This window comes from Phocoena sinus, chromosome 9, assembly GCF_008692025.1.
Source record: "Phocoena sinus isolate mPhoSin1 chromosome 9, mPhoSin1.pri, whole genome shotgun sequence".
Taxonomy (NCBI): Eukaryota; Metazoa; Chordata; class Mammalia; order Artiodactyla; family Phocoenidae; genus Phocoena; species Phocoena sinus.
Window position 1 is genome coordinate 83,918,365 of NC_045771.1, and position 17,935 is coordinate 83,936,299.

Here is a 17,935-nt window from a genome sequence, read left to right on the forward strand (position 1 = left end):
GGATAAAGAACATGTGGCACGTATATACAATGGAATATTACTCAGCCATAAAAAGAAATGAAACTGAGTTGTCTGTAATGAGGTGGATGGACCTAGAGTCTGTCATACAGAGTGAAGTCAGAAAGTGAAATACAAATATTGTATGCTAACACATATGTATGGAATCTAAAAAACTAAACAAAAAAAAGTGGTTTTGAAGAACCTGGGAACAGGACAGGAATAAAGATGCAGCTGTAGAAAATGGACTTGAGGACACAGGGAGGGGGAGGGGTAAGTTGGGACGAAGTGAGAGAGTGGCATGGACATATATACACTACCAAATGTAAAATAGATAGCTAGTGGGAAGCAGCCGCATAGCACAGGGAGGTCAGCTCAGTGCTTTGTGACCACCTAAAGGGGTGGGATAGGGAGGGTGGGAGGGAGACGCAAGAGGGAGGGGATATGGGGATAGATGTATACGTATAGCTGATTCATTTTGTTATACAGCAGCAACTAACAGCATTGTAAAGCAATTATACTCCAATAAGGATGTTAAAAAAATAATGCAATAAATGTAATATTTCACTTTCACATTTTTCAACCAAAAAAATTCTTGAGACCTTTTTTTTTTTTAACAATGAGGATGGAGTGAGGGTAACTTGTATCAATTAGCTAAATTACCCAAGCTTCATAATGTTTAGATTTAGAGATGAGATAAACTATTGGCAGTCAAACTTTTTTTTTAGGCATCGAACTTTCTTCATTAAAATAAAATAAAGCCTTATTCAGAAACCCAATATGCAAAACAGATGAAAGCTAAATTACTCTGCCTCAGGGAGGGAGAAGTTGAGTGTGGAGGGGGGCAGGGGGTGGGGGGTATCACTGTTCCTTGCACCCACTTTCAATAGCAGCCAGGGAAGTGTTCCAAGGAACTAAACTTAACCAATGTTTTAGCCCAACTTCTGATTTCACAGATGGGGTAGTGAGACCCCATTAACTGCCTTGTTCAAGATCAAAGAGCTAATTATGGAAAAGCCAGGACTGCATCTCAGGTCTCCTTTTCTCACTGCAGACCATTTTACACAGCAGTAAAATTAAAGTACCACTAACAGTCTCATTCCCAAAGCCTGGATTTCTTGTGAAACCTTTCCTGACTCCCCTGAGGAGTTAGCTAACTCACAGACTCCTTTCTAATGTGTTCCCCCTTGCAGTTACTATCCATGTTCCTTTGTACTCGTGTGCTGCACTGCTGTCGTGTATCTGTTTGTTTAGGAGTACCTCTGTCTTTGATATTAAGTCAGTGACCAGAGACACATTTATGTATTGTGCATCACACAATACCTGACATAAGATCTGTTAACTGGATGAACCAATCAATACCGTAAGCTTATGAAGACTTGGAGTCATCATAGAAAATTCTCTAAAAGCTTTTCCCTAAAATGAATGTTATTTTCAATCATCTCACCCACAACTCAAGGAACTACTTGTGCTTAAATGCAGTTTGATAAATAATTTCTCTTAAAGGTTAAGAATTACTAAGCCAAAAGATTCAAACCAACAACTGAAATCTTGCCATAGGGGAACGTTCGCTTAGAAGTATACGAGCTGACAAGTTATCTACAGAGAGTAAAATACCTGCATATTCTGGATAGCATATAGTGAGAGGGCTCTTTTTGATTTTTTCTTCGAAGAGATCCTTCTTGTTTAGAAAAAGTATAATAGATGTATCTGTAAACCATTTGTTGTTACATATGCTGTCGAACAACTTCATGCTTTCATGCATTCGGTTCTGTAAGAGAATACAGCCAGTTTGTCATAATGGCAAGGATTTTAAGAAATATTACTTTTAAAAAATGAGCGTGGAAAAAAAAAGTATGGTAATACAATAGAAGTTAGCTGAAAAATAGGTAACATCCCACAAAAACATATTTTTGCCATTTAAGAACAAGCACACACTTTGATTTTAGGCAAGATGAGTGTCTACACCACTCATCACTTTTTCGTATTCAACCAGTACTTGCTGAGCGCCGGCAGCGTGTCACTGTGCTGCAGGACCCTGCGATCTAGAAATGCAAAGTGCAAACGTTTCAAAGGAGACCTCATTATTACAGAGTGAACTGAAGTTTCCATTAAAAGATAAGTAGAGTTTTTTAAACATTAATAAATTAAACTGAAAAAGCTGAAACACAATTAGCCCAGTACCCTAAATATAATGGTGTATTAGGGAAGGAAACCTCCAATTCCTGTTTCCTGCCCTTCCAGGATCTGTGGTTTCAAAAAGGGCACTAATATATTTTATAGTGCCAGAATGACAGAAATGAACATGTGCACTACACCTACTGCATGATAATTGTATATAAATTATTTTAATAAAAGAAACTGACACTTATAGCTTTTTTCTAATTAAAAATATTTCCCCCAGATTAATGGTACACTGAAATACATCTGAAAATTACATGACAGTAGCAAAGTATAACAGAGATCAAGGATTACTGAGCTGGCAGAAGTAATAAGTTAAGAAAAATAAGCCTTGGACTATAATGGAACTAACTTTATTTTCATTTAGTATGTGGATACCAGATCTCATAAATGCCTAGTTAAGCAACTAGGGTTGAGGTGAGATTAACTTTTTGTGTTTTCCCTTTTTCCAGGATCCATCTGTTCTTTGTATTCTAAAAGGGAAATATACTAAACAAAAGTTAGAGAAAACAGCCTGAACTTTCAATTAATTTAGGCATTAGTAAGAATTCTTCAAGAATTTTTCACAGAAAAATTCTTGGCAACATCTCCAGCCCTTCATATGCCATGCTCAATCTTTAAAAGTGGTTCTACTTGCCATTTCTTCATCTTCAGCTAGAACCAGGTCATAGTCACTCAGTGCCACACAGAAGATGATGGCGGTCACTCCTTCAAAGCAATGAATCCATTTCTTCCTCTCAGATCTCTGTCCTCCCACATCAAACATTCTGTAAGAGGAAAAATAATGAGTTTGACATCACGCTGAATGTTCAGAGGCTCTGAGGAGTTCTATAAAAATCAACAAAAAAGCTCCAAATCGCATAGGGAATGTGGGATGGAAAGAAAGGAGAAAAGGATTTTATGGGAGGAATATAATGTCACAAATTGATTTTCACAAAGGAAAAAAAGTCTGCTGGTTTTTAAACCATTTTGTTTTTATCTCACAGTAAAACAAAACAAAAAACCCAAAATACCCTAAAAAAATAACACATTCATTAACATATGAGAACACTTTAGAACAGAACATGAAAACAAATACAAAAGAAGGGGCAGCACTATAAGAATGCAGAGATAATAGAATATATTCAATTTGCTAAAGTCACAGAACATTAGAGGCAGAGAACATGGTCCCCTCATCCAACTACAAAATGTTTTCTCTCAGAAGCAATACAGCAGAGGAGAAACCATCCCAGGTAAGAAAACCTGGACAAGCAAGTCATATTTAAACAGGGGCAAACAAGCTGCCTAAATTAAAAAGTAAAACCATGGTATAGAAAAAAAAAAAAATGAGATGAGATAAATGGATGGCCTACTGAATAGTCTGAAAATGAGGACTGAAAAAAACTCAATTTTTACATGATACACAACAGTAGACCATTGTAGGTTACTGTCCAGGGTAGTAACACAAACAGTATAAAAACAATAATCTTCCTCCTTTCCTTGTTAAGAGTTTAAGTTAAGCACAAGTTGAAATTCACATAGATTACGTTATGCAACCTAGAAATAACCACTTACATAATGGAAACACTATGCAAACTGGTACATTTTTAAAGGCTCCATTTATCTAGATACTGCACTAATTAAAATAGTCCCTATTTAATTCTCAGGCAAAAAGAATTTTCCCTGTAGAACAGTTTTGGCCTATAAACCAAATCTGAGTACATAAGATCTGTACTCATTACAAAAGTAACTAGTATTGTTACTTTTATCATCATTTAAGTGCCATTCTTTCTATTAGTTTAGCTAGTAAATTGTTCATTAAGTTTAAGTATGCTATATAACAAAATGATTCTACTACACACTAAAATGGGTAAGATATAAAAAGGACAGCTGGTAGTAAAGATCAAACAAGAACAAAAGAAATTAAAATGATTACCCATTTGTTAAATTGCCAAGGAACACAATTTGAAGACAACTTTACCAAAAAGATAATATATTTTAGCTAACTTCTCTGATCAAATGTCACATATTTCCTGACCACTCCATGTAAAATAACAACAAAACCCACCCTGTCCCATATTATCCCTCTGTTGATGGCTGGTTTTATGTGTCAATTTGGCTAGGCTATCATACGCAGCTATTTAATCAAACACTAATCTGGGTGCTGCTGTGAAGATATTTTCTGGTTATGGTTAACATCTATAGTCAGTTGATTCTCAGTAAAGGAGATTATCCTTGATAATGTGGGCAGCCCTCATGTAATGAGTTGAAAGGCCTTCAGAGCAAAAACTGAAGTTTCCCAGAAGAAAAAAAAATTCTGCCTCAATACTGTAACATCAGTTTCTATCTGAGCCTGCTGTCCTGCACTACAAACTTCCAATTCGCTGGCACCTACAGTCATGTTAAGCCAGTTCCTTGAAATACACAGAACCTACTGGTTCTGCTGCTTGCAAGAACCCTGACTGACACAAATTTTAGTAGCTAGAGTGGGGTAATACTGTAAAACTAATTCGCAAAACTGTGCAAGTGGCTTTGGAAATGGGTAATAGGGAAAGGCTGGAAGAATTTTGAGTTACTTGACAGAAAAAGCCCAGAATGCCTTGAAAGATAGTTGGTTAGAAATACGGATATTAAAGGTGATTTTGATGAGACTTAGATGGAAGTAAAGAGGATGGTAGAAAAGCTTCTATCTTAGAGAACGAATATATATCATCATGAACACAGCGTTGAAAGATATATGAATGTTAAAGATGTTTTTGTTGAGGTCTCAGAAGGAAATGAGAAGTATATTATTGGACACTGCAGAAAAGGTAATCCTTGTTTTAAAGTGGCAAAAACTTGGCTTAACTATTCTAGTGCTGGGTATAAGGTAGGACTTGTAAGAGATGAACCTGGATATTTAGATTTAGCTGAGAAAATTTTCAAGCAAAGAATGCAAGGTACAACCTTGGTTCTCCTTGCTGCTAAAGTAAAATGCAAGATGAAGGAGAGAAACTGAGGAGTGAACTAATAAGCAAAGAAGAACCAGACCCACACAGGGAAGAAGGCCAAGGACTGGAGTGATATGACCGTAAGGCAGGGAACACCAAGGACTGCTGACAACCACCAGAAGCTAAGAAGAGGCAAGGGAGGATTCTTTTTTCGAGCCTTCAGAAGGGGCACAGTCCTGCTGACAAACTGATTTTAAACTTCTAGCTTCAACTATCAAAGAATAAATTTCCATTGTTATATGCCACTAGTTTGTGGTAATTTGTTACAGCAGCTTTAGGGAACTAGTATATCCCCGCCATCTTGCTTTATTTCTCTTTGTAGCAATTATCACCCCCCGAATCCTAAATAGTTATTTCATCTCCTCTCCTCCCCCATCCCTAAAACAACATAAAGGCAAAGACTTTGTTTTGGCCACGTTATATCCCATCCACTGGACAAACACACGCACTTCATAAACATTTGTTGAATGAAAGAATGAACAGTGTCTACAGAATATTTTAAAACACTTTCAATCAATAACTTTCAAAACACTTTCAATCAACTATTTTTTACCAATGGCATTTTTCACAGAACTAGACCAAAAAACTTTAAAATTTATCTGGAAACATGAAAGACCCCGAATTGCCAAAGCAATCTTGAGAAAGAAAAACAGAGCTGGAGGAATCAGACTCCCTGACTTCAGACTATACTACAAAGCTACAGTAATCAAAACAGTATGGTACTGGCACAAAAACAGAACTATAGATCAATGGACTAGGATAGAAAGCCCAGAGATAAACCCACACACCTTTGGTCAATTAATCTATGACAAGGGAGGTAAGAATATACAATGGAGAAAAGACAGTCTCTTCAATAAGTGAGGCTGGGAAAACTGGACAGCTACATGTAAAAGAATGAAATTACAACATTGTCTAACACCATACACAAAAATAAATGGATCAATAATAGGTTAGTTTTACCATGTTGAAGATCTAGACCTTCCAGTTATGCTGTGTGAATGTTAAATATAAAAGCACTTTAACTTGATAATCAAGTAATATGAATACAGAAGAAATCTTCAATTTATTTAATGTAGAAATGAATGAGGGTCATTCATATACTGGTCATAAAGAACCTTTAATCTAAGCCACTGCTTCTCAAACTTTAGTGTGCATTAGAATCACCAGGTGGGTAAGTTGATGCTGCTGATCTGGGGACCACATTTTCAGAATCACTGGCCTAATTCATAAGTCAAAGAGCAAAAATGACTAAGAACTAATATAACAAAGGATCAGACTGTGCACAGAGCATTTTCATTATTTCACAAATAGAGAATTATCTTCAAATTCTGAACTTCTATTTCTTTAACCCAAAACAAAGCAAGATTATAGTATGTTCTCCTTCATATGAAAAGATGAGACTTTTGACTAGTATCAAATAGTGAGTGAAATTGCATTTTCTTAGGTTTCTCTTTTTAGAGGGAGCAAGGGGAGGGAGGGAAGATGGAAGGGGATATATTGGCTATCCTGGGCTATGCTGTCTTACCCTCAGACTGTCATCTAATTCCACTGTGACCAAGGCTGAGACAATTCTAGTTGACCATATATAAATACGAACCCCATAAATGACATTCCACCCCAAAACCAACTGCACATTACATTACTAAAGAAAAGGAATAGAAACATGTTATGATGATTTTCTAACAGAAGGGATGCTTTAATTCTATATTCAGCAAAAATATAACAAGATAAAACTGTTATTCCTTTAAAGCAAAATAATCCTCATAGACACTTTCCATAAATGCCTAGTCACAGAGGTGATAATATATATTGTTAAGTTATAATGCCTTATTGCCTCAATTTGAATTTGTTAATTCCCATACCACAAAATAAGTGAAACTGAAATTTTATATCAGCAGTTAAAAATCAGACAATGAATTTATACCACAAAACACACAAAATGATAAGCACACTCGAGTTTCCAGTAGAATTATTCTAAGTATATTTTTGCCCTCATTCTTCTGAGGCTCACTTAATATATAAAAAGCAAAGTTGAAACCATATGTTAGCAATGATAGTAATTTAACAGAATTCAAATCCAAAATAAGACAAAGTTTATTTGAAGTTCCTGACAGACCTATGTTTATCTGTGAGTCAGCAAGTGAAAACAGTAACTAAAAACATCCTGTGAAATTTCACCTCACCCAAGGAGACTAAATAGAGCAAGGTAAGTGGACTTCCTGGAAGGATCATGACAGACAACTCCTGATGTTGAAATGGCAACTTTGAGAAACCTAGGCTGGAAGTGAAGTGTATGGTCTGGAAGCAAATGTTTAGGGCGCATCTACTGAAGAACGAAACTGAATTTTGCACAGTTAGACTGCCCAAAGCACCAAATAATTGATGTGACACTTACCTTTGCCGTTTCCCATCATTTACAGAGCTCACACCTCTATGTTTCCTTTTATAGACAGTAACCATTTTATGTATAAACCTCTGACAATGAGCAAGATTGGAACAGTCTGTTAAGAATCTTAAACAAGTTTGCCCTTACCTAACCAGGGGCCTACGTCCAGAATCCTTACTTGCTAACCCTAACCCCATGCATTTTCTCCTGAAACTTCATGGTTAGAATAAAGTCATCATCTGAACGTAACAATTTAAATTTGCTATAGAATATGGTCTTAAAGCAAGGTAAATAAAAACCAAAAAAAAAATCAGAATTTAAGGTGTACTAGGATTAAAAAAAGACCCAAAAAAGCTTAAAATCTAATAGTGAATTTCCTTATAATTAAAATCACTTTATAATTTTTAAATACATCTGGCAACAGTTATCAAATAAGACAAATCAGATTATTTCAAATAATACTATTTTAATATTCCTCAGTTTGGTTATTTAATATTCTCCAAATAGGAAGCAAACTATAAGATTTCAATAAGAGATCATACCAGCAGGGAAAGGAAAAAAAAAAGCCCACTGACAGCAAAAAAAAAAAGAAAACAGAAAAAAATTAAAAGCAAATGCAAAACAGTATCATGTTACAGTACCAAAAGTTACACGGTCAGATAAACTAATTATGATCGATCTCTGTTTAAGAAAGCAGGGTAATGTTTGTTTTTTTGGAGGGAAGCTGCCAGGGAAAACTGAAATTAAATTTTAGTTTTCTGGAAAACTTAATTACATTAATCACTGAATGTGGGATAATGTAGTGATAAATGATAGTAACAAATGTATTATATTTAAAATACTTATGGAGAGAATCAGAGGTATAGTTGCATATATTTAGCTGTGCTCCCCACAACTTGTAATATTGAGCTTCTTTACGAGGTGAGCTGATGAATATCTGTTTTCAATCTTTCACTAGGAGCCTTTCTTTAAGATGGTTTCAGAAATTCTCCTTTACTATCATACTGTTTCAGAGCACTGGAGTTAACTGAAGCAAAATTCAGCAGTTTTTCTCATACTTTGAAAACTGTTACTTATTGGAAAAAGAAAAACATAGTTCTGTAAATCTGAATGTAATGTTTAAATGAACTTCCCTCAGCCCAGTTCATTATACAATGAGCGGACTAGACAAAATGAACTCCAGATTCCCTTTCATTCTAAAGGCTACCACTTAGTGCTTCTCTGTTCAGACTTAAGTTATAGTACACTGTAAATTAAATGAACATTTTTCATCATGAAATAGTACAAACATGAGTTTGCATAAATAAAAATCTTCATGAAAATTTTTAAAAAGGTAACTTTTAAAAATATTTCCATAAATAAGCATATATTCTATCAGTGAAACCTAAAACTGGATGGCAACACTTTCCCAAAATATAAAATATTAGAGCAGTACTTTCTTTTAAAAATAAAAGCCAAAAACTATTTTTATTTAAGTCACTGTGAAAAATATAGGCAAAAGGAATTTGCATGGCTATTTTTTCTTAAATAAAAATAAAAATATTCCTCCTGAATGTTTCTTGACCTCTTTCAGACCAAAATTCTTTTGTCCAATCAGGTGTGAAACATTTTTTGTAATTTCAAACTCTAAACATTTTAAAACTTTTATTAGTATACCTTTTCTTCCTTAAACAATGTGTTCTGTATCTAAATTCATAAATCATATGTTTTGAAGATACTCACTTAAAATGAAGATCTTTGAAAGTAAAATGGGTTTCAACAATTCCTGTAGTTTTCACCCGGGTTCTGAGAACATCTTGTTGAGTTGGGATATAATTTGGTTGTGCAATTCTGTCCAAGTCATTCAAATAGCTGAAAAAATAAACAACAATATGCTAACAGCTAACACCGTCAATAAAGATCATCTAAACCAAAGAGTAAAACATTCTGATGCATGCAATACTCCAGATTACTGAAGTTTTTATATTTCTGTGGAATGATGTAATTTTAAGTCTATATCTTACACAACTCTCACAGAAATGAAAATTTTTATACTTCTCCAGCCACAAAGTTCCTTAAATATTTTAGTAATTCTCCTTGTTGGAAAAGAAAACAAAGTAATAACTTTATGAATATCCAAACTCATGGCACACCATGAATTTGTCCCTTAAAACTCTTTATTACACTTCTTTGATGTAGCACTGTGTTTATGTTCCAGACATTATTCGTTTGTTGAGAAATCAGAAAGCCTTCCTAAGTAGTGAGGAAACCTCTGGCCAAAGGCTGAATTCAATATTGTTCCTTTTCAACCAACCTTAAGTAACATACAGGAAAACATGACACATGCTCCTTCCTATACTCTACATTTTACTGCCTCTATGAATCAGTTTTCATATTTTACTTCTCATTGATTTCAGTCACTCATTCAACACTTTCTGCCAATGATGCAAAATACGTTGTGCTATAAAAATGTAGTGGTGTCGTACCATGCAATTCTTTCATTTTGTGTCCACTTATGTAGTAGAATCAATAATGTTACAGTCCAGGTATGGAGAGATTAAGGTGAACCTGAGTGGTTCAAGAGGGCTTCATGGATAGTGAAGGGCATAAATAGAAATCTGACAGGTGCAACGGATAAAAGGGAATGTCACTCACATCAGGAAAAGCAGTAGAACAGTGTGGAGGTAGGAAGAGTCACGTCTTGTATCTCAGAAAGTAAGTCCACTAGTAGGCTATGCATGGAATTAATCCTAAGGTCAGTTGAATGTGGGCAGCATCACTGGAGTGTTTTCTAATACTAGAGTGGAAGAGTCCAAGATAATTTAGACGATACTCTAGGTTTATTATAGAGAGGCACCAACTTTTGCAACTTTAATTGATGTTATCCTCTGAAACTGTTCCTTAGCCATTTAGAATGGGGTCTTACAAACAAAAGGAGCTCAATAAATATTTTATTTCTGGAGATGGGGTTGGAAGGCTATCCTGTGAATTAGTAATCAAAATGTTTTAGACAGTTAAGTCTATGTATGTGATGCTGATACCAGAAGCTGATACCAGAATACATGGATATGATAGCTTGAGTTATCTGTATTATATTTACTGAATTTAAAATAATCAATGTATTACTGCATTGGTGATAATCCCCTAGTACTTCATCTGTGTTTTTAGTTCCATATATATAACATTCACCTTATTGTAAGAAAACCTGACTTAAAAAACAAACAAACAGGCCATGGCTAGATTTTACTAATTGTCCCTTTGAAATAGTGAGCTATTCTTATTTAAAATTTACTGATTACTTCTATGTACATTTCTTTGCTTAAAACTGCTATAGTTCTATTAGCCTCTAAAAATAATGCACATTTATATTTCAACAAGACAAAAAAGAAAAACAGGCACTGTGAAAAACTCCAATTGTTTTAAAAGATCACAAATTTAAAATGTAAATTGGTGGTTAGATGGTCATAATGGGCAGCTTGGCAGCATCCCCTATCTCCGGTCAAGAATTCAGAAATCAAGATAGCTTGTAACTACCACAGGGAAAAAAGATTTTTATGATTTCCTTCATTCTTGAAAAATGGCTCCATTATTGCCATCTTAAGATCAGAACGACCAGTAATGAAATAACGGGGAGCCAAAGTGACACGTTTCTTTCAGAGCGTGTCCAAGCACTGTGCACAGGAAAAAGGGTCTTGGTAAATATACTGAGGGGGGTCCAGAAAGATAGGGGGAAAGGAACTTCAATCTATTGTCCCTAAGAACCACCCCTTAATTATTCAAATAGTTCCCCTTGCTGGGCTCAGCTCAGAGAAACCTTCTCACCGTGAGTGACTTGCACTTAGATCTTTCTGCAGGTTCTGGTGGTGCCAAAGCAAGTATGGTGCACTAAGAGCTGTGTCCTTGCCCTAAGAATTTTTTTTCTAATTTTCTCTTCTGGCTTCTGTAAAGTTTGGTTTACTAATTTAAGGGCATGTTGCGTGATGACCATGTATCAGGCAATGGAGATACAACACTGGGAAAAAACAGACCTTCCTGAATTTACAGTGCAGTGGCAAAGATAAAAAAAGAATCAAACAGTCGCAACATAAGTCAAATCACCTCAAAATAAATGTAAATCTGTGAGTAGTATGGAAAAAAATACATCACATCACGAATACCTAACAGGGAGTCAAAGGCCTACGCATTGAGTCGAAGACTATTTCCTTGTAGAAGTGAGGACACCAGTTGGAGAGATGGGCTACACAGCGATAAGAAGATGTTACATACACATATATAAACTATGTATGTAATAATTTATATGTTTATACACTTGTAAAACACTAAAAATACATATTGAGAAATATAGCACTATAAAAACTGTGACGGGTTACACAGTAATTTGTATTACTTATTCATTCACACTAAATCATTTACCTAACACTGAGTACTCTGACGTGCAATACATGACATGCTATACGATAATACGGTCCTCAGGAGCCACAACCCGTTGGTTTTCCACTGTGGCAAACTAGGTGTATTTACCTGGACCTTCTAATACCTGTCATCTTCTATTTAATCCTCACTTGTGTTCCTAAGAGCCAACAGCTCTGTCAAGAAAACTGAGTAAGTTTGGAAAGTAAAATGAGTGCAAGGCACATGTTTCTAGTCATATCATCTTTGACATTTCTGAGTGTGTGCGCCAAGTAACGGACACAAATCCTTGATTTTTTTTTTTTTTTTTTTTAAATTCTACGTGGATCATCAAACAGAAAGCTCCCTGATTAGGTTTTATCAAAACTTCCTTTATAGACTTTTCTGGAGCCACCACCTGGAAAATCAGGGCAGGTTTTTCTTCTAAAAAACTAGACTTAGATATCTGTAAACAATGTCCAATGCAACAGGGCACATACAGTTGACAACTTTCAACTAAATCATTTACCTGAGTACTCTGTGTCACTGAGTACTCTGTGTCTGTCACTGGACAAGTAACTTCTCAGGCACTTAGTAAACAAAAAGCACACAAATCAGTTACCCTCCCCTTTGGCTAGCCCCAGGTAAACTAGAGATACACCCAAATTCAGAGTGAATTTTGGCAAGTTCCAATTACTTTCTTGGAAATATACTGGAAACAGCTCCATTCTGCATGTTTCAATTAGTTACATGAGTCCCTTGAGACAACTTTTGAACACAAGGGAAATATGAGCCTTGCTACCTACACACACACACACACACACACATAAAAAAGACAGAAGTTTTGAAATACTGTCATCCTAAATATCCTGAGTTGTATAAGAATGTGTCAGCCAACTCTGCATTAAAAGTGACCTGGAGGTATACCTGACTTCCAAGTAATTATTCATGATAGTGTAGTTCTGAAGTTATGATTACTTACTATGCTGCAGAATCATTAAGCTGGTACTCTCGGGACCTGTTGAAGCAGGCTTGTACACCACTGTCTTTCCACAATCTCTTTATAACTCCAGCAAGTTCTGCAGTCATAAAACCTTCCTCAGCAGCGCCAGCAAGCACAAAGAGTTGGCGGGCATCGTCCTGAAGATTCAAAGTCCATTTTTATTTAAAAAGTAAAAAGGCAGACACTACAGATAAAGTATATTATAGATTACAAAAAGTGCAATAGTGAATTTCCTTTATGCCTTTTATTGGTGTCATAACTTGGGTTTCTCTAAAAGAACCACTTAAAAAATTGGCTTAATCAAAAAAGCATAATCTTAAATCATGAGTCCATGTTTTGTGATATTAGTAACAGCTATCAAGGCACTAAGGAGCTGAAAGAATGACGACACTCGCAGCTCATGAGAGAATATATTAACCAACTACCCACTGACAGTCTGTTGTACCCTTCTGAGAAAACAGAAGAATGTATGCTTTGCCTCTCCCTTACCAAAATGTTTCTAATCTAAAAAACACATTAACACCATTAGAGGTTATTTTTAGAATCTAATTAAATGTTAGCTTTGTGATATACCTCACAGATGCAAAATAAGTTCAGAGAAGGGAGAAATCAATGTGGGATAAAGCAAGAATAGTTCCACAGAATGGTGTGAGATTTTTCAGAAGACCTTAAAGTATGTATACCTTAAAATCAATGGGCCAGGAGATGGGGATAACTGTTTGCTAATCCAGGCAAGGAAACAAAATAAACACAGCTCTGGAGTAGAAATACTCATGACACATATAGAAGAGAGCATGCAAAGTTTTTAAATGAAGGAATACTACACATAAATTTAATTAAATTTTGCTTAAGTTTTGAGGCTACAATATTTAGTTATTCTGATCCATAGTTAATCAAGCCCACTAGGTCAGTGTTGTCCAAAAGAGATATGAGCCACTGACGCAATTCTAAATTTTCTAATAGCACATTTTAAAAAGTGTAAAAAAAAAAAAAAGTAAAATTAACTGTAACAATATATTTTATTTAACCTGTATATAAAATATCATTTCAAAATGTAATCAATATAAACTTGAGATATTTCATATTACTATAGGTATTTAGTCTTTGAAATGTGGTGTTTCTTTTATACGGACAATGCATCTCAAGTCGACACATGTCAAATACTCAGTAGCCACATATAGGTAGTAGCTACAGTGCTCTATAACACAACTCGAGTCTTCAGGTAATAACACAGTTAATACAAAAGTAAGGGATATGTGAAGTTACCATCTTCACAAAGATTCTTTCTGGCCTGAGATATGCAGCTTTATGTTAACTGGATACAGTCCATAATTTTTCTCTAGGGGCATTTTTTCCAATGTGGTGTAGTAGCTCTTTATAAAGTGATGGCACACATTATGATAAGGCATACAGAAGGGAAGCATTTGGTGACATAGGCTAGCAGAGGGTACTAGCTGACACTATAAATTCATTTACTGCCAGTTTGTGAAACATTTTCTTTTCAGATGGAACCCATCGTGAGAAATAATTAAGTCACTCAGCATGGGAACGTTATTATTCAAGCATATGTTTCCCTTTTTAGTAAATCACAAGAGAAATGCATGCAAGCAAGTAACACTTGTACCATGTCCTTAATAAACCCCAACAAAACACAATTTCAAGTCATTTTTAGCACCATTTACCGAATTCCAGTAAACAGTTATTCAATTTTCCAAATAATGACTTATATGAGAAATTTCTAAATTTGGTTATTTTTATTTTTAAGTGACATCAAATATACTTTTCTCCAACCATTTTAGAAAAGTGCTTTTCACTTAAGTGAGCTTTAAAATGAGCTTTCATTATGATATATTTATTCAATCTCCATAAAATGTGTTGACAGAAAAGACTAATGCCCTCTGATATGGGTCATAAGATCATGTTCTCTTCAAACTTTCCAGGAAAGAAGCCTGAAGAAGAGACCTGGGAAACTGTAGAAGCTCTATTTATAAACTGCGGCATTCAAAAATGTCTCCTCTTCACAAAATGTAAAGAAGCCTCTTTTCCTTAAAAAACGAACTGGAATACTCATCTCCATGTCATTAGCAGGACATTCAGATGTCTGCAGATGAGCTTTAAGTAATAAATTTAAGCAGGAAGGTACTTTAGAAATTATTCTACCTAATTTTTTGTTTAAAAAGAACCTGAGACATAGATTGTGCAATATATTTAAAGTTCCACAGGTAATTAGTCACCCAACCCCACGTATTAGTCAACAATTACTAAGCAGCCACTGCCTAAGACAAGATAAATCTGACAACTGCAGAATGATGACAATAATCCTATCTTGTCATGGACTGAAGGCTTTTCAAGATTCATTTAAAATGTTACTTAAGAACATTTAAGAAAGAAAGACAAACTTGAGTGTACTAAAACAGTATGACATAGTGTCGAAAAAGGGTAGGGATTACTAAAGGGCTATAGGTAAGTAAAGCAGTTTACAGGAACTCTTTCTGTAGTGTTAAAAAGAAATTTATTTGCCAGGCAATTATTTGCAAGTAGCAAGGGAAAAAATCCTCGGATGTAGCCAAGTCAGTATGTTTTCATATGACTGAGAACTAAATGAAAATAAGATGGTTTAAAGAATGTAAATTCTAGTTCATATAACTGCATGTTTGGGGAACTCAGAAAGGAGATACAAAATGCTATCCTGTCAAGAGACACATAATAGCCTCTTCTCACACAGTGATGGTCAGGGAGCACCTGTTAGTGACAACACATTTTATTTGAAGCCGTCACCTATTTTGTGAGAATTATGGGGAAGAGAGGACTTTGAGGGACCATGATGGCTGTCTTCTGATATATCAGGAATCATCAACGGTAAGAAAGAACTGACTTTGTGCTTAGGCACAGAACAGAAAAAAAGAATTCTGAGGGCAAAAGATACCAGATTTCAATTCAGTAAGAACACTTTTTCACAACCAAAGCTATCCAAAAACACAAAAAAAGGAGGGAGAGTGAGAGACTGAAATTGTTAAGCAAAGGCTAGATGAGCGTTTCAATAGAAAACATCAGAAAGCCCTTCTACAATACAGTCTAAGTAATATGATAAAGGAGTGTCAAAAAAAATAGTGCACCTTTGGATTTCTGACCACAGGGATAATGTACTGATGTCATGATTGATACAGGTACAGAAATCCTTAGTTTCAATGGTTTAGGATAATTATTTCATTAATAACATCAGGCAACAATACTGAACACCACATACAATGAGAATTACTGTCATATTTAATCTACCACATTTCTAGAGCTGTAGTACAATCACTCCCATAAATTTTTTTTTTTTTTTTTTTTGCGGTACGCGGGCCTCTCACTGTTGTGGCCTCTCCCGTTGTGGAGCACAGTCTCCGGACGCGCAGGCTCAGCGGCCATGGCTCACGGGCCCAGCCGTTCCGTGGCATGTGGGATCTTCCCGGACCGGGGCATGAACCCGTGTCCCCTGCATTGGCAGGTGGACTCTCAACCACTGTGCCACCAGGGAAGCCCCACTCCTATAAATTTAAGCCAGTTATACTGCTTTCACCAAAGTTAGTGTACTGGTAAGGAAATCTTGAGAACTTTAGTGAAGTCACCTCTCCACGGCGGCTGGTGCTAATCCCAGATGTTAAAGAATTGCTTTAAGAAATAAACAAATGTAAAACTTTTTTTCTCTAAAAACACAACTGTAACCAAAGTAAAAATGACTGAGGCAAGGAAAGAGGAAGTTGTTTTTCTTTTTTTCCCCCATAACACTGCTTAAGGGGGAAGGGGTGGGGGAAAAAAGTAAAATCATCTAAATTAATTTTAACTAAATTGCAGACGGCAAAATTTTTGACTAAACTGCAGTGAGCATGAGCTTCATTATGTCAAGAAGAGAAATTATAATAAGTATGTTACACAAATATAACTTTTATGTATATATATATATGAATCTTATAACTATAGCTTTAATTTTCAAATTAATAAAATAAACATAAACTCTTCTTTGTATGCACAATAGAACCTATTGTGAAAAGATAGACAAACATGTAATAAATAATACATGAACTGAGCAAAGCAGAAAAATACTGTGCTGGAGGCATATAATACATTTCAAATGAAGGTTGGTATCACTTTGTCACATATATAAATCAGTATTTCTCAGAATCAAAAACAACATAATATTAGAACTTCTTCATCTTAGTTCTCAATGATAAACCAGACTACTACTATAAATAATTCAAACATTCATCTGAAAAAATGATAAGCAGAAATAACTAGAAACATTTTGAAAAAGAATACTGGGGACAGAGAGCTGAAATGATCAGATATTAAAAGTCTACATACAATATGTAGAACATCTAGTATTAATGCAGATCAACAGGGGGAGAAAAATCCCAAATGTGAACTTACATGACAAAGGTGGCAAAATAAATCAGTAGGAAAGAATACAATTATTAAAAAAACACTTGTGAATAATTAGATAGCCATATGAAGAGGAAAAAAATAATGCAGATCCTTATTCCATGCATACAACAGAGTTTCCGAGGGATTAAAAAACTAACATAGAAACGATGTTGAAATCCACTCCCTAAAAAACTTTTAAAATAGCACAAATATTCAGTAAATCTTTGGTTGAGAGAAGGTTTTCTAAATTTAAACACAATGGAAGAAATAATAGGGGAAAAATTTTTAAATGACAACCTAAGATTAAAGGCAATAAGCCAAATGTGAGAGAACATTTGCATTAGTGGACAAAGGGTTAATATACAAGTACATACAAAGAAGCAAATACATAATCAAAACACCAAGACTCCAATCCGTAGATGAATAAAGGATAAAATAAGCCACTAACATAGAGAAATAAAAACATTCAATAAAGAAATGGAAAACTGCACAGTTATATTAAAAAATTGAAAATGCAAGTTAAATTAAAATAAGACTTACTAATAAATTAGCCAATATTTTAAACATGTCAGACTCCAAATGTTGGCTACCCAGAGTGCTAAGAAAAGGCACTGCTGCTAGGAAAGT

General features: G+C 35.1%; 1 protein-coding gene across 3 annotated transcripts in view; it reads right to left on the reverse strand.

Annotated features, from left to right (window-relative positions):
• The window catches only part of GNAI1 (G protein subunit alpha i1), an 89,744-nt gene that overhangs the window by 12,713 nt on the left and 59,096 nt on the right, over positions 1-17,935 (reverse strand). For all 3 annotated transcript variants that reach the window (XM_032642935.1, XM_032642934.1, XM_032642933.1), the window contains 4 exons: positions 12,884-13,041; positions 9,256-9,384; positions 2,816-2,945; positions 1,615-1,768 (listed from right to left, as the gene is read on the reverse strand). In XM_032642935.1, the coding sequence (XP_032498826.1) occupies positions 1,615-1,768; positions 2,816-2,945; positions 9,256-9,384; positions 12,884-13,041 (571 nt within the window). The remainder of the gene's footprint in view (positions 1-1,614; positions 1,769-2,815; positions 2,946-9,255; positions 9,385-12,883; positions 13,042-17,935) is intronic.